Genomic DNA, 26,155 nt, shown 5'->3' on the forward strand with positions numbered 1-26,155 from the left:
AAGGAATTGACGACAGAGGCTGACGATGGAAATTGCGACGGGTATTTTTTCCGTTGTGAAAATATTTTTTTTTTTTTTTTTGATCAACCGTTGTGAAAATATTTAATTTTGAAATAAAGTTTATTTTTGCTACAGAATGGGACGACGGAATCAATTCCGTCGCCAATATGTTGACACGTTGGCGACTTAAATGTGACACCCTACATGTCTGTCGTGCTATTTGCGATGGAATCGGCAATAGAAATTAATTTTGTTGCGATTATTGGCGCAAAGATAAATTTGACATTTGAGGTTTGTGACGGAACTTGCGACAATCGTTCTTTCCATCACTATAATATTTAATTTTTAAGTATAGTTTAGTTTCGCTACAGAATGACAGGACCGAATCGATTCCGTCGTCAATATGTTAACACATTGGTGACAGAAAATGTGATGCCCAACATGTCCGCGACGCTACAGCGGTGGAATTAGCAACGGAAAGTAATTTTGTAGCGATGTTTGGTGCAAAGATAGATTTGACGTTTGTGGTTGGTGAGGGAACTTGCGGCGATCGTTCTTTCTATCGCTAAATTATTTAATTTTAAAGTAAAGTAAATTTTTGCTACAAAATGGGATGACGGAATCAATTTCGTTTCCTATATGTTGACATGTTGGTGACAGAAAAATGCGACGCCCTACATGTCTGTCGCGATATAGCGATGGAATTGGCAACAAATATTATTTTTGTTGTTATGTTTAACACAAAAATAGATTTGGCGTTTGAGGGTTACAATAGAATTTGCTATGGTTTTTTTTTTCCGTCGCAAAAATAATTAATATTTTAAGTAAAGTTTATTCTTGCTACAAAATGAGACGACAAAATCAATTTTTCCTCTATTTTACCGTGGAGTCCAATATTCACCTCATCATCTAATATCTCACTCAATCTTAAAAAATCAATTTTCTCATTACAAATTTTTTTCAAAATTTTTGTGGACCCACCTTTTCACACCAATTATATTTTAATTACTGATATTTCTTTATTTATTATCATTATAAAAATATAAAATTATAATTATAATTATAACTATTACTATTTATATTTAAATTAAACATGTTAAAATTTAATTTAATTAATAATTATAAAATTAATAACAAAATTGAATAAAGAAGTTGACAGTTGCATAGCATAAATTAGAAGTAAAAAAACAATGACAAAACTAAATATAAAAGTTGGTAGTAGCATATCATAAATTAAAAAAAAAATAAATAACAAAATTAAATAAAAAAATGTTAACAAAAAAGGAGGCAAACAACACACAATTTTGATTAACAAATAAAAAAGATAATTATATTTCAGAGTGACTGCCAGCGGACGCGTGTTCACTGGGGCGAGGCGTGCGCTACAAGCACACGTCTCTCTCTCTCTTATTTTTTTTTTCTTCCTCTACCAAAGACTAAACTTGAAGGAAAAAAGTTTGGGCAAAAATCATCTCCTGAGTTTTTATAGTCTGAACAAACTTCACAAAAATCCCTAATGGGGTTGCTCTTAGAAACGACATTTGTTTTGTTGCGTTAAAAACTGTCACAACATCACTAAGTTGATTATAATAATTTAAATTTTGACAACAATTAAGTTAAGTTTTATTGTTTAATCAATATCGAATTAAGAAGATTTATTTTATTTTATTTTTGAAAAATTGTTAGGAAATCATTTTTATTATCGATTATAACTATCTTCAATAATATTCATCTTTACTACTACTTTTACTATAAGTTTAAAATACTCATTTTGATTATATCGAAAATAATTATTTTTATTTTATATCTATTATTTAATATTTAACAATTGTGTTAAACATTTACCTATTTTAACTTTCGTGTTAGATTTGGTGTTTTATATTATATTATATCTCACACACACACACACACCCACACACACACACACACACACACAACTTAACCGATCTGTTAATTCAGTTAACCAATACTTTATAACCAAACTATCAATAACTAAAAATTTTAAAAATATTTAACCATTGACATGGATCGTTTAACAATTTTCACTAATAATTAAATAATTAATTTTTTCAATTGTTAAGAAGATATATTATTGTAATCAATAATTGAAAGCGACGTAATTTATATATATATATATATATATATATATATATATATATATATATATATATATATATTTATGTATTTATTTATTGTAATTTTTAAAACTAACCTTTTAACAATTAAAATTAAAATTCAAACCCAAACAGCTAATTCATAAAATCTATATCTATATCTATATCTATATTCATATACAGAGTATATAACATTGTAATTTAACAAAATTAATCCTTTAACAATTAAAAGTGTAAATATAAACTAAAAATTCTTATCCCTAAAATACTAAAATTCTTTTTTTTTTTTTTTGAAACATAAAATACTAAAATTTAAATATTAAATCTTAAATTTACATAAAATCCCTAGTCTTCTAACCTGCCGTAACCGCCACATCTCTCCAAACCTGACGCCGCAGCTCTCCTCCAAAGCCAACTCCCTTAACGTCGACGAAGCTAAAGCCAACGCCATCGTCTCCAGTCCTCCCCTGCCGCCGCTGTCTCCCCTGCCGACGACTTCGTCTCCAGTTCTGCCCCTGCCGTCGACGAAACTACCAGAAGCCGAAGAGAAGTCCTCCCTTGCCGCCGTCCTCCCCTGCCGACGACGAAGCACCTATGTATTTCTCTATCCATAGTTTCTTTAATTTCAATATTCTTGATCCTAATTTAATGAAATTATGAAATTATTCTTGATCCTAATTTCATTATTTTCATTATTTTCTTTAATTGATATCATAGTGTTTGGTGGATTATTTTAATTATTTTCTTTAATTGATTTAATTGATATCATAGTGTTTGGTGAAATGATCAAAATGAGATTATTGTGTAGCCATTGAAATTTTTTGCTATTGTTGTTGTGTTTGTGTGCTGAGTTGATTACCTTGGGCAACTTTTTTTTTTTTTTTTTTTTTTTTTTTGCCCTTGGGCATTCTATTAGTGCCTTTTTCTTCCCTTAAATCAACTGAAAAGGTGTTTGGATTTAGTGAGCATATTAAACTTTGGTGATAGGAAGAGCATAGTAAAACTGTATATACTTTCATATAGTGATAGCATTATTGCGAGAAAATCATCTAATGAGGATGCAGTTCCATAAGAAAGTTTACTTATGGGAACCTTTACCTGAATAGGGGGTATTGCAGAGTTTTTGCCGAAACTGCATACCTTAATTCTTACTAACAACATGCTTACTAATTTGGCTGAAATTGATTTGCTGGCATCACTAAGCTGCAGTTCCTGAGTCTGCTTGATAATAATATCACTAAGAAACCCAATTACTGCTTTTATGTCATCCACAAGTTGAAGTCTTTGCACGATTGCACCTACACCAGAGCATATTATTGCGATTAAGGTACAATTAACTGCTTTGTCTGTTAGAGTTTGCTTATTTTACTTGAAAGTCCATTCAAAATGTATGTATATGGTTGGTGGATGTTCATTTGAGTCCATGCACCCATGTCTTTTAATGCAATAATCTATTTGCATCTCCTGTTCCTTATTATGCTATTGTGTGTTAATGGTGTATGGTATTCATTTTCCAACACTATTTACTGCACCAATCCTTTCCCGAAAAAGTAAAAAAGGAAAAAAAAAGAAAAAAAGAGAGGACATCTTCTATCTTAATACTCTATAGTTTAAAAAATAATTTGCAGCCAATCATTCTTCTATCCTTTCTCATTGACTTGATATTCAACTGGTTTGGTAAACACTTTATATGCAGGCTGCCATTGTAAATTCACAAACTCTTGAAGAGGTTGCAAGGCTTGAGTAGGTGTGAAAGATTTTTGTTTTTATTCTTATTTTAAGCCTTGTGCTTTCTACAGTTTAGACAAGTTACTAATTATTTAAAACTTTTGTAGGCTTTAAAGTCTGGCCAGCTTCCCGCAGATCTCATCATTGGTGATGATGATACTAGCTCCAAGAAGGATGATGCTAAAGAAGATAAAATGGTTCCAGATGGTGAGAATCAAGCTATAATAGTGAGCAGGGAGATAGTGTCACTGAACAAAACGATGGTCCTACAGAAATGGAGCATGTACATGCAATTTATTACATAAATATGGTGATTCTGATTATCTCATCATTTGGTGAAGTTTCTTATGCATTAATTGGTTGTTGGCATGTTAATATATTACTCTGTATTTTCCTTTTGTGCTATGTCTTTTGCATTAAAATAATAATATTTCAAGAATAGTTAATAGAGAAGCTCATTTTCTTCGTACAAGAAGTATATTGGCTTTATTGCCTTGATTTTCTTTTGTTGTCATCATCCGTGTGCATGGACAATGACGACATAAATATATATATATATATATATATATATATATATATACTTACCTACATGTGTGTATATCTGGCCAGAATCTGCATATTCTTCCACTCCCTCAGCAAGCTCTTCTCATGCTCCTTTACCAAGGCTCAAGAGTTGAAGAAGAAGATCAAATAATCTAGTCTTTACTTGATGATTTCTACCCCCAAGCAATAGTTTTGAAGATTAACAACATGCTTGGCCTTTCAAAAAAAAAAAAAAAAAATACAACATGCATGCTTGGAGTTGGCGTTTCACACAAAGCGCGTGCCCGCGACTAGTCGGACGATATCACATCAACATTTAACATTGCAGCCATCAGACCATGCTAATTCTACAAAGATACAAGATTTGATTGAGATTTTGAAAACTTATATGCTTATGCATTAAAGATTAGATCCTCTTGAGAGTGAAAGAGCTGGCACTTCATCATTACCCTCATCGTAACCGGATTAAAATTGATATTTATTTTTTTAATAGATTATTATATTCTTGTTTAGGCACGAATTTGGTATTAAGTACAACTGATAAGCACTATTTATATATTTAATTTAGATTAGTTTATATGGTAAATAAGTTTTATTTTTATTTAATAATATATTTATTTTAAACTTTGTTTTATATTTTGAAATAATATAGTAATTAGTTGAATAATTAGGCTTAATAGACATATTAATAAGAATTGGGTTTAGTTGATGATTTGGGCTAATTATGTCTCTTTTTATTGTTTTAATTAGTGGCCCAACTAAAATGTTTTTGTTGTTTTATGATTTCAGCAAACCAAAACTCCATTTAGGGGTCGTTTGGTTCACGGAATGTCAGATTACCTTAGGGAATGTTAGATTGCTGGGAATGTTAGATTCATGTGTTTGGTTAAAATTGGGGTATGTAATATAATCATGTTTGGTTTAGGATTATCTTTTATACACACTATAATATCCTTAACATATTTTCATATATTTTAATAAATTTAAAAATTAAAATAAATAAATAAAATAACGGTATCATATATAATTACATGATTTTAAAATATTAACTAAAATCTTGAACTTGAGAAACAAAATTATTTTATATGCTAACATAACATAATAAAAAAATATATATAATTACAAATATATATATATATATATATATATATATATATATATATATATATATATATATATATATATATATATATATATATATATATATATATAATAAACTAACATAACCAAAGTTATCTTACATTACCTAAGATTTTGAAGGGAATCACATTCCCTTCAAAATCCTATGTGGAGGGAATGTGACATTTATTGGGAATGTTAGATTGCCAAAGATAATATGAACCAAACACCGGAATGTGAGCTTTGGAATGCCACATTCCCTTGGTTATGTTATATAACCTGAACCAAACGCTCCCTTAATATATTTGTCCTTTCTTTACCTTTTTCCCTTATAAGATTTTTACGTACAGCAGACTTCTTCAAGCGTTTCTGTGAACGCAGCGACGACATCAGCAAAGGGAACTCTATCTGCAATCTGCTACGGTGAATTACTCCATGGGCGAACGATTTCTGCAGCTGCTTCGAACTGCCGGTTTGCTGCCACGAATGGAGGAAATCAACTGGAGCAGAGGTTGGAACAATTATAGCTATTTTGTTAGATTTTCTTGGTGCGTAGAAATTAGTAATTTATTTTCTCAAGTTTTATGTGGTTGAAGAAATTGATTTTAATTTGTGGATGTTAGGGAAATTAGGGCTACTTTGAGCTAATTAGGGAGCCTGAACTAGTATAAATATGGATGAATTTTGCAGTATAGGATAGTCAGTTTTTTAGAATAATTTTATTTTACTGTAAACACTTTTGCAATGTACTGCTGAGTTCGAATTTTCCAATTCAAGGATTATTGAAGTTTGATTCTACAAGACCAATGAGATTTATTTAGCTTAATTTTATTCTTTGCACTTTATTATTTATATATATCTCATGTTATATGAATTTTAATTATTGCTTGATTAATTGTTGCAACGGGCCCATTGTTCAATTGTCAAGTCATTAAGTTGTTAATTAGAACCTTGAATCCGTAATTGTTTAAGTGTTCTAAAATTGGTAGCAAATAGCACAATTTGATTATATATAGATTTTCAATTTCGTGTTATGAAGATATATAGTCTAGTTTAAATGAACCATGCTTTTGAGTTTGTTGGCTAGAATTGGTAATCTTTCTAACTCTTTTAATGCTGTTAATAAATTAAATCCTAAGAGCCTGTTTAGGATTGTTTATTAGCTAGGGAAGTAATCAAAGAGCTTGTTTTGATTATCGACAAAGTAAGGAAAGATAGGTTATTAGAGCTTGTTAATAACCATAACCAATTTGGTAAAGAGTAAAGTAATTTAGTCTTGGGAATCAATGATCTGTCTTGATTGAATTAAATTGATATTATTCCTTGAGTTGGATACTAGTTGATATTGATTATTAAATATTTCGTATTGTTTGCCTTTTTATTGTTGCTATTTAAATTCCAATTGTCATCTCATTCTTTATTAAATCTTTGATTAAAAATAAGTCTAACCAATCTCTGAGGCACTACAAGAAAAATCGCGAATCGCGACGGACTATATTCCGTGGCCATTTAGCGACCGAATTTGCGACCAACTACATTCCGTTGCGAAATGGCGACGGAGTTAAATTCCGTCGTGTATGTTGGCGCGAAGATAAAATAAAGTCCGCGAAATAATGGCGGCAAATATTCACGACCGAATTGGTGACGGAAGTAATTTACGTCGTCCATTTTGCGATCGAAAAGGCGACCGATTTGTGTTCCGTCGTTAAATGGCGACGGAATTGGCGACCGATTTGATTCCGTCCTTAAATGAATTAAATTTTGGATTATGGACTAAATATGGCGACGGAAATCGCAATATTTTAATTAAATTTTATTTTTTTGTATACTTAAACGCTGCGTTTTGACTACAAAATTAGAATTAAATTAAAATTAAAAAACATTTTTAACCCTAAGTCCTAAAATCTCTCAAAGACATCAGAAGACAGCAGCTACTCCCTCGCGAACACTATCGCATACACTCCATCAGAAGACAGCACACCGCCGTCGTCATCACCGTGCAGCCGTCGCCGTGCCGCCGTGGTCATCACCAAAAATCCATAGCCGTCGCCTCCTCCTCCATTTCTGACCGGTAATTCATTTTCTCTACATCCCCTCTTCATCCCCTCTTGGAACTTTATTGGTACTGAAAGTTCTGCACTGTGTTCTTGAATCAGCCCCATTCCAGAGATTGGCTTTGTCTGGAGACTTCATAGCTCAGTTATAATCTTTTTTATTACTCATTTTCTGGAGACTTCAATTTTCTGGCCTTTAGTTTTTCGAAATTAGTGTAAGTTTTGCTTGGTTTATTGGCTGGAATTTCAATCTCTAAATGCAGTCCCTGTTTGGCTCAGTTATTGGCTTTGTCAAACATATATATCTTTTTTAAAATAGTTGTAATTTGGAGCTTCTTGAAAAAGATGGTTTTCTTCTTTTTTAGCGTTTGACCTAACTTCTACTTTAGGTACTAGATAGGCTCCAAATTGAGATGGGAAACAAGTACTTCCATATGCACTAAGACCTAATTGTGCTGCCTTTAAGATCCTTTATATTATTATATGTTATTTCAGTAATTAGCTTTGATATTTTTGGCGTGTTTGAGAATCTCTCTTAGATAAAGTTTGCTTTGGTTGTTTCATATTGGATTTCTTTCCTTTTTGGCTTTCATGTGTTTCCCCATAAACATATTTCTTTGTGGATTGAGTGTGTTCTTGTTAGACTCAGATTTTTTGTAGTAGCATTATGTTGATATAGAAACATCATTCTGAGCACATGAGGAAATATTCTAGTTCTCTTATGGTTCTAGTGCATGATATATGGTGCATCTGTGCTATTGTAGAAGGATTGCTATGTGAATATATATGGTGGTATAGAAATTTAGTACATTGAATCTGATAAAAATAAAGATACAACTTTGTCCATTTGATTGTGTCCTAGTATCAAATTATGAATCAATGAAGACAATGTATATTTTGGGTTCAAGGCATGCCTGGTAAGTTCTCCCAATACATAGTTTTGAAGAAACTGAGGCTCTAAGATTTAAATTTGTATTTGCATGGACTTAGATTTCTGCAGAAGTGAAGCATTCAGAGGATCTAATTGCACTCTAAGAAACAGGTTAATATTCATAAGTTTTAATGGCCATCATCTTCAAAGTTTTATTGTGTTAATGCTTATTATACATGGGAGGCTAAAATGGTTTGTTTTATTATCCTTGTTTCAATTAAACCATGAAAATCATTATTTCGTAGCAGTATGCTCTTGAATGTGCACTCTTAGGAAGCATGACCCTGATTCTCTGAATGCTGTTTGAAATTCATTTCTTCAAATGCAATTTCTGAGTATGGACTTCAAAACTAAACTACTGTTATTATTCATTTACCCTTTCAGTAAATTATTAACTGTGTAAATTATTAGTTTAATAATAAATTATGGAATCAGTATTCATAATATTCAAATATCAATGTTTATGGTGATCCATTTCTATATACTTAACTGTGTATATTATTAGAGTGATTATCAAATATCAATGTTTCTTTCTGCAATGATCAATATAACTCTTGATAAAAACTAGTAGAGCAAAGAAATTATCTATGTAATTCTAATTGCTAGAATTAGAATATTCATTTCATTTTGCTTCCAGCTTATCAATCATTATTGTGTGGACCATGGTCCATACAAGTTGTGTGGATCATATTTTGTTTACTATAAAACAATGTACATTCATTGTAGGAAAGTGATACTATTGGCTGCAAGTTTTTGGAATTAGTGATACTAAAAATTACTTTCATTTGTAGGAAAGTGAAGTTGCAAATTACAATGATGATTGGATTTCTTCTGCAATTCAATCACTGAAGAAGGCATCACCTATATGCCTTAGAAATTCTCTAAGATCGGTATGTTACAAGTCCAAACCATGAGTTAGATTTCATCCTGAATCAACACTGAATTATATTTCACCCTTAATTCTTTGTTTAAAGCTAAATTCATCAACATTTCCATGCACCACCCTTATATGCCAAATATTGTTTACTGTTATCTAGCTTTAAGAGTTGGTTCTCTTACTTCTATCGATAATAAGGACTAATTTGATTGCTTCTTTGTTACTAAATATATTGCATAATCATTACTTTGAAAACCATGATAATATATGTGTAAATATGTAGGCATATATAAATGAGTAATATGGATAGAAGTTGGATGTATCAAAGACGAACTCAACGTGGTGATCTTAATCAAGATTTTATTGAAGGATTGGAAACATTTATTGAGTTTGCATGTAGTAAGCCGAATTTTATGGATGGAACTAAAATTCGATGTCCATGTAAAAGATGTCGTCACATCTCATTTGAAGAAGCTGAGATGGTGAGATTTCACTTGTGCAAATTTGGTTTTGTGCCAAATTACTTTGAGTGGAATAGACATGGAGAAATGTCACACAATCAAACTTCAATGGAGTTTGATGCAAATTGGAGTTTAAATGAGCAAAATGAATCGTTGGAATCATATCAGCAAATGGTTTATGATGCTGCTGGTCCAAATCTCATAGCGAGGAATATGCGCGAGGAGCCAAATGTAGAAGATAAAAAATTCTTCGACATGTTAGATGCTGCTGATAGACAATTATGGTCTGGTTGTGAGAAGTTAACACAATTATCTGCTGTGGCTCGATTGCTAAACATAAAGACAGAATATCGTCTGCCAGAGCAATGCTTTGATGCATTCTGTCAATTATTTAAGGATGGTTTACCTGAAGACAATAACATGGTTGATAGTTTTTACCAGACAAAGAAACTAATACAAGGGCTTGGGCTACCAGTGGAGAAAATTGATTGTTGTAGGTTGGGGTGCATGCTATATTGGGGTTATGATAAGGAGTTAACCCAATGCAAATTGTGTCAGCAACCAAGGTACAAAAAATCAAGTCGTTCATCTAACAAATCACTTGTCTCTTACAAGAAAATGTATTACTTTCCATTAGCTCCAAGACTGAAGAGACTTTATGCTTCAAAAACAACAGCTGCTTCTATGAGATGGCACAATGAGGATCATGGCCACGATTCTGGAGTTATGTGTCATCCTTCTGATTCGGAAGCTTGGAAGCATTTTAATGCAACGCATCCATCATTTGCATTAGAAAGCCGTAATGTTAGGTTGGGTTTATGCACAGATGGATTTCAACGACTATTCTCCTTATGCAACAACGACTTGATGCTATTGATGGCGGGAGAGCGGGTACTTCATCACCACCTCCATCTCAAATCAATTGATTTTAATGGTTGTTTGTTAATGTTGTTTAGACTTGAATTGACTATTATATTATGTATTAAGTTTGGATTGATAATGTATTATTATGTTGTTTAGACTTGAATTGACTATTATATTATGTATTAAGTGTGGATAGATAATGTATTATTATGTTGTTTAGAGTTTAATTGACGATTATATTATGTATCAAATGTGGATTGGTAATGTATTAGTATTTTAACTTAATTTAGCATTATGTTATCTTTTATTTTAAAAACATTCATTACTATTTAAAATCAAATTTTTATTTTAAAATAATTCAAAAACGCGACGGAATCGCGACGGAATATAAGACTTGCGATGGAATATTTGTTGCCAATGAAGCAACGGAATTACGACGGAAAACATTTCCGTTGCGAAATTCGCGACCGAAAAGATAATATGGCGACGGAATATCCGGTTCAGAAATAACGACGGATTTGCGACGGAAACAGTTCCGTTGCAAAATTCGCGACGGAATTAGCGACCGAATAATTCCGTCGCCAAATGGCGACGGAAATATTCCATCGCGAATTCCAGCGCCAAACGTTGCGACGGAATTATTCCGTCGTCTACCAAAAACCGACAAGGCGATAGACGACGGAATAAATTCCGTCGCCATTCCGTCGCGAAACGCGATTCGCGACGGAATATTGCCCATTCGCGACGGAAAATTTCCTTCGCGATTCGCGATTTTTCTTGTAGTGAGGGTACGACCTTATTCATCACTATTGCAAATTATAGAGTAAGTAATTTATTATTTGTTGGTTTCGACACACATCAACAACATTCAATATTTTGAATGATGAAGTAGTATTACTTTTATATTACAAATTTTATTTTATTTTTGTTTTATAGTGTTTTTGTTTAGAAATGTGATTGCATACTCATGTTTTAAATACTAATATTAGAATTTTTTTAAAATATTAATAATTATCAAAATATTAAAAAATAATTATTTAGTAGAATCATGACGAAATGTAAGTTAGTGACAAAATATTCATTAATATTATGGCGACAAAATTGGTGACATAAATATTTATGTCGCCTAAAACGCGATGGGATAACGACAATAATTAGTTCTGTTATTATTTTACGACGAAATTTTGTGACGAATGATAAATTTTACGACGAAATCTTGTGATGGAAGACGAAATTCGCAACGAAAACAGAAAGGATAGCTACGGGATCGCGACGATAATTTGTTCCACCTTTTTTTTTTCGACGGGATTTTGTGACGGAATACAAAATTTGCAACGGAAAGATTAGCGACAGAATCGCGACAATAATTATTTCCGTCGTTATATTTCACGACAAAAATTTGCAACGGAATATGAGTTTCATGACGGAATATTTTTTCACGCGTTGGCTACAGAAATAAGCGTTTCCGTTGCCAAAACCGACGTTGCGACGAAAAATTCCGTCACCATTTTTCGTCGTCACCGCTCGCGACGGATTATTTTCGTCGCGAAATGAAATACGATAAGCCTTGACACTACGGAATGAATTCCGTTACGAAAATGCAAAATTTCGTCGCAAAACGTGATTTGCGACGGAATTTCGCATTTTCGTGACGGAATTTTTCCGTCGCGAATCGCGATTTTTCTTGTAGTGACACTTTTAAATGCAAATAACGACACCACGTAATTTACGGATCAAAAGCAAGGGTCATATTGAATAGATCCTAACATGACTTCTAAACATAAATAACATCCGAACATGCGAATTCCCACCCGAATATAAATCAAGAACATCACAATACAAATTCCCAATCCGTCCTAGGGCTCTAATCCCACCCAAATCATTAAAATCATGTTTTATATCTATCATCAAGAATATCAAGATTTTTCAAGAATCATCACATCAATATCAAGAACCTCTTTTTAATATCAAGATCACACACAAAATCATCACATCAATCAAATAAGATTATATTACGATTATCATAAAGGAATTCATCAAGACACAAGCATATAGAGGGAGCCGAAGAAGGGGATTATAGCAAAGAAAATAAGTTTTGTTGAGACATGGGTTACCTTTTAGCCTTAATTAATTTCCTTGGCTATGAAGGGTCTTTCTTTAAGATTTCTTCTTTCTTGATTTCTCCTATGGGAATTCTTGTGTGGTGAGATTTTATTGTGGTGTGAGTTCTAGGTGCCTCTTATGTCCCTATTTATATACCTAAGAGTCCTAATTAGGGTCTATATGGTATGAGCTTGCCACTTCCATTCCTTTTAGGATTAAGGGGGTTGGTTTTAGGGATAAGGGTCCATGGACTATGGTGGACCCCCTTTTAATTAATGGATTTTAATTCTCTTTTTAGGGCGAGTAATTTATTAATTAATTTGGTTTTAGAGATCGTAACACGGGGTGTTACACTCTTACAGGAGGCTTCGTCCCCGAAGCCGGTGCGTAGATCCATTCTTTCACCCCTGGATGTCACGTATTTCGGCCTCCTGATTAGGAAGTGTGGCCCCACGTGTTGTCCTTGCTGGGGTAGACTGGATTTCTGGTGAGGTGGTGGTTGGAGAGTTCGGGTCTGTGACCATATAGCCATTAATGTGCAATCCAATTATTTGCTTAGGCTTTTAGTTGAGATGGAGCACATACTTCAATTTGGTATCAGAGCCAGACCAAAGGTCATGGGTTCGAATCTCAGCGCCACTTGTAAGCGACTACGGTTTACTGGTCCACGTGTTGCTTGGAACCCACCGCACACGTGAGGGGGCGTGTGAGCATATAGCCATTAATGTGCAATCCAACTATGAGCTTAGACTTTTAGTTGAGATGAAGCACATACTTCAATTGGGTCTACCTTGGTTTCCCGCTCCTGAGCTGGATGCTCCGTGCGTGCCCAATATGGTCTTGATTGCTGCCACCCTCTGGTCTAGTGCACGCGTTATGTGGATTAGCGACGAGAACCCCTCGTCCATGATTTGATTTTGCCGGGTGAGCTGCGTGAGGATGCGCTCGTTGATGGATGCTTCATTTCGGACCCCTGGGTTTCCTCTTCCTTGCGCGGGTGCTGGTGGGTTAGGTTCACTGTCCTCTTCTTGTTCCTCATGGTCTTCCAGTCCCCCACATTCTTGCATTGCCCGTTTTAGCTTTTTGTTGGAGATATCCAGTTGATCAACTAGTTCCCTTTGTTCCTCTTTGGGTTTAAGGAAAACCTCCTCGAGGGTGATGTATTGTCCCTCTTCAGTGTAGTAGATGTCATTGCGGCGGAGGTTCTGTGCATTGAAAATCATGCCGCTCACGGGTTTGATCTCTGTGTGGCTCAGGTCCACCCCCTTTTTCTCCATGATCCAACTTATGATCATCCGGTAAGGTAGACTAAGCCGATTGCTAGTCTTGCAAAACTCCATGTGTTTCAACATAAGGGCCGGTAGATTGAACTTGATCTTGTGTTTTAGGAAGTAGGCAAAAGTACACTCCAAACTTCACACATCCTTGCTTTTGTTGTTTGTGAGCAACAAGCTGTCAGTCACAATCATGACTAGTATCTTTTGTTCGGCAGTTAGCCATTTTCTGTTTGGCCGGGTGGCCGAGGTGAAGCTTTCTTCTTTTCCTAGTAGGTACCCGTGGTAGTCCATACACCCCGTGCCTTGGGTACCAATCCATCCCTTTCGGTCGTAATCCGACACACCTGTGGTGGTCAGTTTTAGGAGTTTGGCCAAGTGGCCCTCGGAGAGTACTATCTCCTTGCCCCGGACTTTAGCGGTGATTTCCACTTTATCACCCCGTTTGACGGCCACTAAGTGGTGATAGAACTCCTTCACCAAGTTGGGGTCCGTATCCCCTTTGATGGAGAGATACGTATCTAAGAGTCCTTGAAATTTAAGCATATCGACCAACTCCGGAGAGAATTGGTCGGGTTCGAGGGCTTTACCTCCGATTACCGTGTAATCGGTGTCGTTCCATTCCGGGGTTCGGATGCCAACGGGCTTTTTCGGCATTGTGAGTTCTCCCTGGGTGGTGGTGTTTCTTCTCTTTGGAGATGTCCTTTTTCCGGCGAGTTTCCGGCGGAGCTCCGGTGACACGGGTTTCTCGATGGCAGGAAGGGGGCGGTGGCGTGGCTTCAGTTTTGGCGAGGTGACAGTGGTTCTGGGCGGAGCTGGGGTTGTGGAGGCAGCGGGAGGAGGCCGGGCGAGCACGGCCGTGCGTTGGCAGCGGGAGATCGGCGGGGTGGCGGGCGTGCGACGGGCGGCGTCCGGTAGCCGGAGGGCAGCGGGGTGTGGCCGGGAGGTCTCTGTGCGTTGATGGTGGGGTCTGGCGGTGTCCGTCGTTGGTGTGGGGAGAGAGAGAGAGAGTATGAGAGAGAGAGTTTTTGTGGGAGGGGGAAGAAAAAGGGTTTTTGATTTGGGGATTTTGTGTGTTTTAAGGGTTTGTAGGGGTTTAAGAAAGAAGTGTTCCCTTGAGATTTCAAGAAATATTAATAACCTAGTGGTTATGAATTTGGTTTTATAAGTGGGAGGTCTAGGGTTCAATCCCCATTGATAACATTAGTCTTCTTTGTTGTGATCCCCTTTATGGGTTTCCTTTTGTCCTTTTTCCTCTTTTGTCTTCTAGTGGTAGAAGGCTTGACTGGTCTCCTCTGCTGGTGACCTGTGGGTCCCTGGGTAGTCTAGTCCTTCTTCTCATGCTAAATTATTTTGATTTTATTCATAATAATTCCAAAGTAGCTAGACTAAACAAGTAATCTTACTATGGGGGTGGTTACAGGGGGTTTATTAGTCTATCCAAAACAGAACTCGTCTTTTTCGTTTTCTTCTGCCTGGTTTGCGGGATTTTCGTCTCCTGGTCCGTGTTTTCTTCGTCGAGGATGCCCTCGTTTTCGAGTTCGGCATGGGTGCGGCTCATGACGAACACTTTTCCGGGGGCACCGTAATTTCCTTGATTGTTCGTGCCTCCGCGTTGGCCCATGGCTGTAGGGCGTGAGTTCGAGGGTTGAGTGCAGTGGAAGGACTTGTGTCCTTCTTCTCCACAGTTGAAGCATCGCCAGGGATTTCCCATGTAGTCTTTGCCTCTGTGGTCCATGTTGCACCTTGGGCAGGTGAAGCCCCTTGTACTGGTTTCGTTGTTTCCCTGGGGCGGCCTTCGGTCAGTCGAATTGTTTGGTCTGGTGTTAGCGTCGTTCCTTAGTCTTTTCATAGGAGGTGCCCCACTTCATGTGTTCCTCTTTCGAATCTGCTCCTGAACCCCTCGTTGTAGTAGTTGGATTCGGTAGAGGTTGGCTGCACTGGAGTAAGCTTCGTTGAGGGTTCGGGGCCCGCTTACCACTAGTGCTTTTCGGGCTTCGAAGTTGAGACCCAATATAAATCGTTCTATCTTGGTTGCCTCTGTGGGGACCAATTCGGGTGCGAAGCGTGCTAGTTCGAGGAATCGTTTATGGTATTCCATGATGGTAGTTGTTCCTTGCTTTAGGTGGAGGAATTCTTCGTGCATGGATACCCTTATGTGTGCTGGGTAGAATCTTCCTCGTAGTCGCGCTTTTAGGTTTTCCCAGTTGAACCCTGGTTCCTTTCTGTAAGTGGGTCCCTTATGGATCCACCAGAGGTCCGCCTCGTGTCCGAAGTAGAACGAGGCTATCTCTACACGACGCTCTTCTGGGCATTCTACCAACCCCTGAATTTTGTCAAAGGTTCGAATCCATTCTTCAAGGGTGGCGGGATCTTCTTCTCCCGAGAAGGTGGGTGGTCGATGATTTGAAACTTGTCGGGCGACTTCTGAGTGTGTGTTTGGTGGTGGTGGTTGTGGCCTGTTGTTGCGAAGAGCTACATCGCTCAGTGTTTGGGCAACTTGGGTTAGTTGCTGCAGGGTTTGAGCCAGGGGGTCGTGTGTGGCGGGTTCCGGAGTCCTTGATTGTCTTCTGCTTGGTAAGACTGTGAAACCTACACATAACTCTCCCTCACTTTACCCTTCACTTATCTAAAGGGAACTTTCCCTCCGCTTATCACGCCAAAGTAAGGATACAAAACTCTCACCTAACATCCCTATAACATTGACCTAGAAGGACGACAACATGGCACCAAACAGAAGACGATCAAGGACACCGGAACCCAACATACACGACCCTCTAACCCAAACCCTGCAGCAACTGACACAAGTCACCCAAGCACTAAGCGACGTGGCTCTTCGCAATAACAGACCCCCACCACCTCCATCAAACACAAACTCAGACGTCGCCCGACAAGTTTCGAATCATCGACCCCCCACGTTTTCAGGAGAAGAAGACCCCGTGATCCTGGAATAATGGATCCGGACCCTCGATAAAATTCTAGGGCTAGTAGAATGCCCAGAGGAACGTCGCATGGAGATAGCCTCGTTCTACTTCGGACACGAGGCAGACCTTTGGTGGATCCACGAGGGACCCGCTTACCGACAAGAACCAGGGTTCGACTGGGAAAGCCTCAAAACACGTCTACGAGAGCGATTCTATCCAACACACGTAAAAACATCTATGCACGAAGAGTTCCTCCATCTGAAGCAAGGAACGACCACCGTCATGGAATACCATAAACGATTCCTAGAACTAGCACGCTTCGCACCGGAACTAGTCCCCACTGAGGTAACCAAAATAGAGAGATTCGTATCGGGCCTCAACTTTGAAGCCCGAAAAGCACTAGTAGTAAGCAGACCCCGGACCCTCAACGAGGCTTACTCCAGTGCCGCAAATCTCTATCGAATCCAACTGCTACAACGAGGGGTTCAAGAACAGATACGGAAAGGAAACACCGGAGGTGGGGCACCACTCGTAAAAAGGACAAGAAACGACACCAACACAAGACCGAGTAACCTGGCCAGCCAAAGGCCACCCCTAGGGAGCAATGAAGCTAACACAAGAAGCTTCCCTTGCCCAAAATGCAACAAAAGCCATAGAGGCAAGGACTGGAGGGGCAATCCCTGGCGATGCTTCAACTGTGGGGAAGAAGGACACAAGGCCTTCAAGTGCACTCAACCCCAAAGGCCGCGCACCACCACCATGGGTCAACACGGGGGCACCACTCACCAAGGAAACTACGGCGCTCCCGGAAAGATATTCGTCATGAGCCGCACCCAGGCCGAACTCGGGAACGAGAACAACCTCGAGGAGGGGAACCTAACCCCAGAAGACGAGGACCACGCAAACCCCGCGGAAGAAAACCAAGAAGACGAGTTCTGTCTAGGATAAACCGGCAAATTCCTTGTAACCACCTTCGTAGTGGAACTACTTACTTAGCTTAATTACTTCGGAATTATTATAAATAAAAGACTAGATCGAAATTCGACTCTACTTACGGGGGTGGAACTAAAATTATACATAAGGAAAACAAGCCAAGCCTCCCACCACTAGAAGACAAAAGAAGGAAAAAGACAAGGACCACACCATCAAAAGCCTAGTGTTACCAATGGCAATTGAACCCTTGACCTCCCACATATAAAACCAAGATCTTGACCACTAGGCTAAGGATGCTTCTTAAAACCTCAAGGGAACACTCCCTTCTTAAAGCCCCTACAAATCCCTAAAACCCACCAAAATCCCCAAATCAAAAACCCTTCTTCTTCCTGTTCTTCTTCCTCACTTCTTCTCCCTCTCTCCTCCCCTCTCCCACTCACTTCACCGCCACCCCCAACACCGGACCCACGAACCTGCCGCCGCCAGCAGCTGAGCCACCGCCGACCGCCCAGGCCGCACCCCACCGCACACCGCCATCACCGCCGGAGACACGCCGGAGTCCCACCGGAAGATCGCCGGAAAAATACCACCTACCCAAAAATGCCGAAAAAGCCCCTCGGAACCTGTACCCCGGAATGGAGCAATGCCGGCTATACCGTAATCGGAGGTAAAGCCCTTGAACCCGACCAATTTTCTCCGAAATTGGTCGATATGCTTAATCACCAAGGGCTTTTGGATACGTACCTCACCATCAAGGGGGATACGTACCCCGAATTGGTGAAAGAATTCTATCAACACCTAGTAGCCACCAAACGGGGTGATAAACTAGAAATCACCACCAAGGTCCGCGACAAGGAAATCATACTCTCCGAAGGCCGCCTGGCCAAGCTCTTGAAATTGACCACCACGGGTGTGTCAAATTACGACCGAAAGGGGTGGATTGATACCCAAAATACGGGGTACAAAGACTACCTCGGGTACCTACTCGGGAAAGAGGAAGGGTTCACCTCGGCCACGCGACCAAATAGGAAGTGGCTAACGGCGGAGCAAAAGATATTGGTTATGATTGTAACTGACACAAATAATAAGAGCAAAGACGTGGGGAGCTTAGAGTGCACCTTTGCCTACCTCTTGAAACACAAAATCAAGTTCAACCTACCGGCCCTCATGCTAAAACACATGGAATTTTGCAAGACAAGCAACCGACTTAGCCTGCCCTACGGGATGATCCTAAGTTGGATCATGGAGAAAAAAGGGGTGGATCTAAGCCACACTGAGGTCAAAACTGTAAACGACATGATCTTTAACGCCCAGAACCTCCGCCGCAATGATATCTACTACACCGAAGGGGGACAATACATCACCCTCGAAAAAATTTGCCTAAAACCCGAGGAGGAGCGAAGAGAATTGGTCGAACGATTGGACATCTCCAACAAAAAGCTTAAACGAGCAATGCAAGATTTTGGGGGTCTAGATGAAGGTGGGGATCAGGAAGAGGATAGCGAGCCCAACCCACCGACACACGCACGAACAGGAGGAAACCCAAGGGAACAAAACGAAGACTCGGTCAATGAGCGCATCCTAGCACAACTCACCCGGCAAAACCAAATCATGGAATAAGGGTTCTCGTCCTTAATCCACACGACACGCGCATTAGATCAGAGGGTGGAAGCAATCGAGGCCACCTTGGGCACTCGCAGGGCATCCAGCTCCGGAGCAGGAAACCAAGGTAGACCCAAACTTTCCTATCGCCACGACACCAGAAGTCCAGTCTACCCCAGCAAAGACAAAACGTGGGGCTGCACTCCTAACCAGGAGGCCAAAATACGGGATGTCCAGGGGTGAAAGAATGGATTAATGCACCGGGCTTCGGGGACGAAGCCCCTTGTAAGGGGGGGGAGAGTGTAACACCCCGTGTTACGACCCCTAAAACCAATTAATCATTTAACCAATTATCCCAAAGAAAGAATTAAATTACAATAATTAATTAGGAAAAGGCCCACCATAGTCCGTGGGCCCTCACCTCTAAACCCAACCCCTATTCCTAAAAGGAATAGAGTTAGCAAGCCTATAGTATTTGGGCCCCAATTAGGACTCTTAGATATATAAATAGGGGACATAGGAGGCACCTAGAACCCACACCACAATAATCTCTCACCACACAAGGAGCTCCAAGAAATCCCCTAGGAGAAATCAAGAAAGAAGAAAGACTTAGAGAAAGATCCTTCATAGCCGAGGAAATTAATTAAAGGCTAAGAGGTAACCCATGTCTCAACAAAACCTATTTTCCTAGCTATGATCTCCCTCTTAGGCATCCTCCTATATTCTTGTGTCTTGGTAAATTGTTATGATATTGATGATGTGATCTTGATAATTGGTGATATGGTTTTATCTTGATATTCTTGATGATGATAAGGGTTTCTTGATGATTGTGTGATGTTCTTGACGAATCTTGATATTTCTTGATATTAAAAGATGGGTTACGTTCTTGATGATTTAATTGTGATTAGAGCCCTAGGATGTAACGTGAAATTCGTATGATGTTATTCTCAATGTGTTGGGTGGGAATTCGCATGTTTGGGGTGTTAATTATGTGTAGAGAGCATGATAGGATATGTGTAACACCCCGTGTTATGATCCCTAAAACCAATTAATCATTTAACCAAAAGAAAGAATTAAATCACAATAATTAATTAGGAAAGGCCCACCATAGTCCACGGGCCCTTATCCCTAAAACCCAATCCTTAGTCCCAAAAGGAATAGAGTTAGCAAACCTATAGTAATTAGGCCTAAGTAAGACTCTTAGATATATAAATAGGGAACATAAGGAGGCACCTAGAATCCCCACCACAATAATCCCTCACCACACAAGAAGTTCCAAGAATTCCACTATGAGAAATCAAGAAAGAAGAAAGCTTCAAGAAAGACCCTTCATAGCCAAGGAATTAATTAAGGCTAAGAGGTAACCCATGTCTCAACAAAACCTATTTTCATAGCTATGATTCCCCTCTTAGGATTTCCCCATATTATTGTGTATTGATGATTTGTGATATTGTTATTGATAATTGATGGGATGATTCCATGGGTGATCTTGGTGATGAAAGGTTCTTGATGATTATGGTATTCTTGGTAATTATATGACGTTCTTGATGATTATATGATGTTCTTGATGATTGTAGGATGTTCTTGATGTTTATGTGATATTCTTACCGAATCTTGATATTAGAAGATGAATTGTGTCCTTGTTGATTTAAAAATGATTAGAACCCTAGGTTGTAACGTATGGAATCATTCTTGGTATATTGGGTGGGAATTCGCATGATTGGGTGTGGATTATGTTTAGAAAAACATGATAGGTTATGTGCCATATGTTTCTCGATCTTTGATCCGTTAATTGTCTACGTGTGGTATCAATTGCGTTTGAAAGTGTCTAAGCATGGTTTCGGGTTCCACAAAGGTTCCCGGGGCGTTATTGGTGAAAAAGAGTCAGTGGGGGGTAGGGGACCCGCCACCTACCCGCGGCCTTCTTGGGCAACGCCGGCAGCGGGCAGCCGGCGGGCGGGCAGCTGCCCGCCGGGCACCCGCTGCCCGGAATAGCTGCCGCCGGCGGGCAGCCGGCGGGTGAACCCTCACCCACCGGCTACCCGCTGGTTTGCACCCCAATTTGGGATTTTGGCTTCCCCGTTTGATGTTCCCCCGACCCCCGTGGTGTCCCAACGGACTCTGTCTATCGTGCATATGTCTAGTTTGGTATTTCGGGTACCGTTCGTAGGTTGTATGAGTCGTATATATTGCATGCTAGTTGAATTGGTAGTCCGTTGACCTAGGTGAAAGAAGTATGAACCCCTTAGGATTATTCTTAGCATGTGAAGGATCACGCATAGGTTTTGTTATACGTTTTCTCCCCCTTCCCAATGTGTTAATGTGGGTTGCATGTGCTTACTATGTGTTATGTGTGCATGATACCCCAATTCGGTTGCGATCGGATTGGTTATTCCTGAGCTGCGGTTCAGAAGCTGGCTGCGGTCAGATTTACACTCCCGGGCTGCGGTCCACCGTTTGGTTGCGATCAAACGTTTCTACATGAGCTGCGGTTCATATTTCTTGGCTGCGGTCAGATGACATACTCTTGGGCTGCGGTCCACTGTTTGGTTGCGATCAAACTATGATGAGCTGCGGTTCATCGGTCGGTTGCGATCGACCCCTCCGTGTTGCGATACGGGGCAGGGTGCTGCGGGGCCGTGTCAGAGCTATATGCGCTGACCCTCATGTATGGGCATGCGATTGGTCCTGTGGCGCCAACAAAGTGTGCTATGTGATGAGATACGGATGAGTTGTGGTTATGAGTGTCTTGGGGATGTGACTATGGGATTTATACTGGGAATCGTATATGTTGGGTTATGATTATTAATTGTGCTTATCTTATCTGTCTTGCCTGTTGTAAACTGTATATGCTTGGTATAACTGCTGTCTGTGCTTAGCCCTACCTGTTGAGTCTATCCCTGTTTTAAAAGCTAGAGTTCGTAGGATATATCTTCATGTTCAAAATGGTTTTCGTATATCTATATATGTCTCTATATGTATTGTATTTCTACGCGTTGGAGTGGGTTACCAGCTTCTCTCGCTGAACAGATATATTTGGCTTTCAGGCACAGACGAGTAGATCACTGGAGCGCGCTAGAAGCTTGGGGCGTAGCTTAGATAGTTTTCCCTTTCGGCCTGCGTGCCATGATTTAGTATTGATACGGATTAAGGTTTTAGAGTTTAGCCTGTGCACCCGAGTTCTCTAGCTCGGGTGTGGCATAGCACCCCGTACTCTTGTATCGTATTTTGGGATTTAATGAGATTCTATCTTTATTATATAAGTTTTAAAAGTCTTGAAAATCTGGGGTGTTACAGTTGGTATCAGAGCCTAAGTTTGACCCTAGGATGAGACTCTTAAGACCAGACTTTAGGACACTATGCTTAAACTCTAGGTACTTAGGAACATAAGATTTAAGAATCATAGGACGCGCAGTGAGATTGTGAAACCTACACATAACCCCCCCTCACTTAATCCCTCTCTGACTTAAAGAAACTCCCCCCTTCACTTATTGCATCAAGGTGAGAATACAAAATAACATCGACCTATGAACACCAGGATGGCACCAAAAAGGAGACAGACAGGAACACCGAAACTCCCCACTCAGGAGTTCTTGACACAGAATCTACAACGCCTGGCCCAAATTGCCCAGGCACTGAGTACTACCATTCCCCTACCCTTACCAACAAACGAGAACTTGGAAATCCACCACCAAGTCTCGGCGCATCAACCACCCACCTTCTCGGGGAACGAAGACCCCACGGTCCTCGAGGAATGGATCGGAACTTTTGACAAGATATTCCGGACAACCGAATGCCCAGATGATTGAGGCCCATGTGGAGCCGGCTGATGACAAGGTGGGACCAGTGGTGGACGATCCGGGCCCGGAGGAGGAGGAGGTGTGGGAGGTTCCTCCTCTTTTTGGCGTAGCCATGTCTCCGAGTGCCTTGGAGAGGCCCTTGCAGATGATTGACGACGGGAAGCCAGCCGTGTATCTGGACGAGGTGCCGGAGCCTGAGCCGAGTCCTCCACCTTTCCGCCCTCAGTACTTCTTGGAGGGTCCTCCCCATGCTTAGCCGTCGGAGGAGGAAGCCAAGCCATGATCCATCTTTTCCTTTGTGCCCCGTATTTGGCCGAGTCTTAGGCCCCTTTGTACTCTGTATTTGGCCGAGTCTTAGGCCCCTTTGTACTCTGTATTTGGCCGGGTCTTAGGCCTCTCTGCTGTTTTTCGAATAAACTGTTTGTCCTTTTGTCTGCTCGTAGTGTTTTTCCCTTATCTCCGTATATTCATTGGTCGACTCCTGGGTCTCTTCTACCGGGACCTTTCTCGTTTGGGAGTTGCCAAATCCGATTATCCGACTCTGGGACTCGGATCCTTTCACAAACGTTGCTTGTGCCGAAAATGGGCCGGGTTTTGCTGGGTCCTTCTGGAAGCTTCCGATCCGCATCCGGTGGGCCCAGAGGCTAAGGCCTACGATGGGCCTCCGGTTAGCAGGCCGGGTCACTGCAACCCGGTTCTAGCCTAGGGTAGACGCGCCGTTTGCAGGCTAGCCCTAGGACTGAACCGTCACCACGGTTTCCCAGGCATTAAATGCGGCGTCTCTTCACCACTTGTCACCTTTTTCTTCTTCAATGAGAGGGTGACACGTGGCCGCCGTTTGGGATTCTTACCCCCTTTAAATACTCGTCTTCTTCCCTCTTCTTTCACTTTCTCTGAATTCTCTAAAAAGAACTCAACGCAAGCTTCTGCATTCTCCGTTTAGCACTCTCAGGTTGGTAATGTCTTCCTCCTCTGATTCTTTTTCTTCCCGTCGCTCGATGGGAAACCCCGTGTCGACTTCTTTGTCTTCTTCTTCCACTTCCAGTCCTCGCCGTATGGAGATTCCGCCTGGTCTCTCACTGGCGTCTTCTTCCCAACCGACCCCCTCTTCTTCGGGGGCGGTGACTCCTCTGAGCTCGGCGCCTCTTACGACGGTGGCGGCTCTTCCTGGTGGCGCCGGACGGCCGCGAGGCAAGTTCGACTCCATCGTCCAGCCGGAAGGACGCCCGTTGCAAATCTCGGCGGCGGACCTAGAAATGGCCCGCTACCTTCTTGGACCTTCTGCCCTCGTCTTTGCCCCAGAAAGCCGGCATATCTATGACCCGCCGGAGGGCTGTGTGGGTATTCACCTGCACTCGGTTGCCTTTGGTTTCCGAGTGCCTCCGTGTACATTTCTCTCCCTTTTCTTCCGCCATTACAACCTCGTTCCAGGTCAATTGGTACCCAACTCTCACCGTCTTCTCACCTGCTTCATCAACCTCTGCCATTGGTGGCTTTGTGAGCCGGATCTAGACCTTTTCCAGTATCTGTTCACCGTGAATAAGGTCGGCTCACACTCGCCGGGCTTTGTCCAAGTTGCCGCCCGGCCTGGGCGACAACTCTTCGAGGGTCTTTCCGACTCCATTAAGGATTGGAAGCCCTATTATCTTTTCGTTCGTCCTTCTTTCTCTTCTTTTACCTTCCCGACCCTGTGGCCGGCTGCTCTGTTTAAGCCCTGCTCTCGGCGCGCCGCCTTCACCCAAGATACGATCCAGGGTGGCGAGTTCTTGAAGAGCTTGGGGCCGTACTCTGTTAAGTACTGGTCTCGGGTCCGAGCCATGGCAAAACGAGGCTTGCTGCCAGACGGCGCGGCCACCTTAGGTAGTTCTCCCATTTCCTTCTCTTCTCTTTCTTTCTTTGTCCGATTGCTAACACTAATCTCTTCCTTTACAGGTCCTTACGACTCCGACTCTACCGGCTCTGACGAAGCCGAGACTCCCACTCCAGAGATGGCTGACAGAGCTGAGAAGATGAGGCGCCGGCTGTCTCAACGCGCCTCGGGCGACGCCGCTGCCTCTTCGTCTTTCCCTTCTCCGGCCTCAAGGTCGACTCCTCCACCACCACGTACTGTGGTGGACCTGACGCCGTCACCCATTGTCTCGCCTTCCCGACTGTCGCCTCCTCCTCCTTCTGAGATCCCAAGCTCTAAGCGGCCGGTCGAGCAATCGGATGCGCCGGCTCCAAAGAGGATCCGGTTGGGCATCGAGCTGGATGAGGACGCCCAGATCTGGCAGGGCAGCTCTTCCATCCGTTCTTGGGCCAACCACGTTCTTCTGCCTAAGGACATGGAGATGACCGGCGCAATGCCGGACGAGTATATCCTCGAGGCCTCGCTTCACCAATCGTACCGCGTAAGTGTTTCTGACTCGTCGTCTTTTTTGTCCTTTTCTTCTTTTTTATCTGACTCCCTTTGTCCTTGTAGAACCTCACCTTCCAGATGGAGATGAGCAGGCGGCTGAGGGGGTATAAGACTGGACTGCAATCTCTCTCCACTTGACTGCGCCAAACAGAAGAAGCTCGCCTAGAAGAGCAAGCTATTCATGCCAAGTCGGTGGAGGTGCATACCTCCGAGCTGTTGAGAGTTACTCGTCAGTGGGAGGAGGAGCGGGACAAGGTTGCGACGATCGCCACGACTTCGGTGGAGGATTATAAGAAGTCGGCGGCCTTCGAGGCGGACGTGAAGGCGGCGGTGGCGGCTCGGCAAAAGGAGATCGCCAAGGAGTGGCTGGTGACGCCGGAAGGGGATGACTATCTCCTTGACTTGGGCGAGCGCGACTATCGTCTAGGTT

The 26,155-nt window shown here is 41.1% G+C and overlaps 1 protein-coding gene and 1 pseudogene across 1 annotated transcript; both read left to right on the top strand.

Moving 5' to 3' along the window:
* Positions 1 to 1,190: 1,190 nt before the first annotated feature.
* LOC109166793 lies at positions 1,191 to 4,599 on the top strand (annotated as a pseudogene).
* A 5,069-nt stretch (positions 4,600 to 9,668) lies between these two features.
* Positions 9,669 to 23,583, top strand: LOC109166774. The gene is made up of 2 exons (XM_019315663.1): positions 9,669 to 10,718; positions 23,329 to 23,583. Exons 1-2 carry the CDS (start codon positions 9,669 to 9,671, stop codon positions 23,581 to 23,583), a joined length of 1,305 nt encoding a protein of 434 aa, XP_019171208.1.
* Positions 23,584 to 26,155: the final 2,572 nt, after the last annotated feature.

Source organism: Ipomoea nil, unplaced genomic scaffold (genome assembly GCF_001879475.1).
Source record: "Ipomoea nil cultivar Tokyo-kokei standard unplaced genomic scaffold, Asagao_1.1 scaffold3105, whole genome shotgun sequence".
Lineage (NCBI taxonomy): Eukaryota > Viridiplantae > Streptophyta > Magnoliopsida > Solanales > Convolvulaceae > Ipomoea > Ipomoea nil.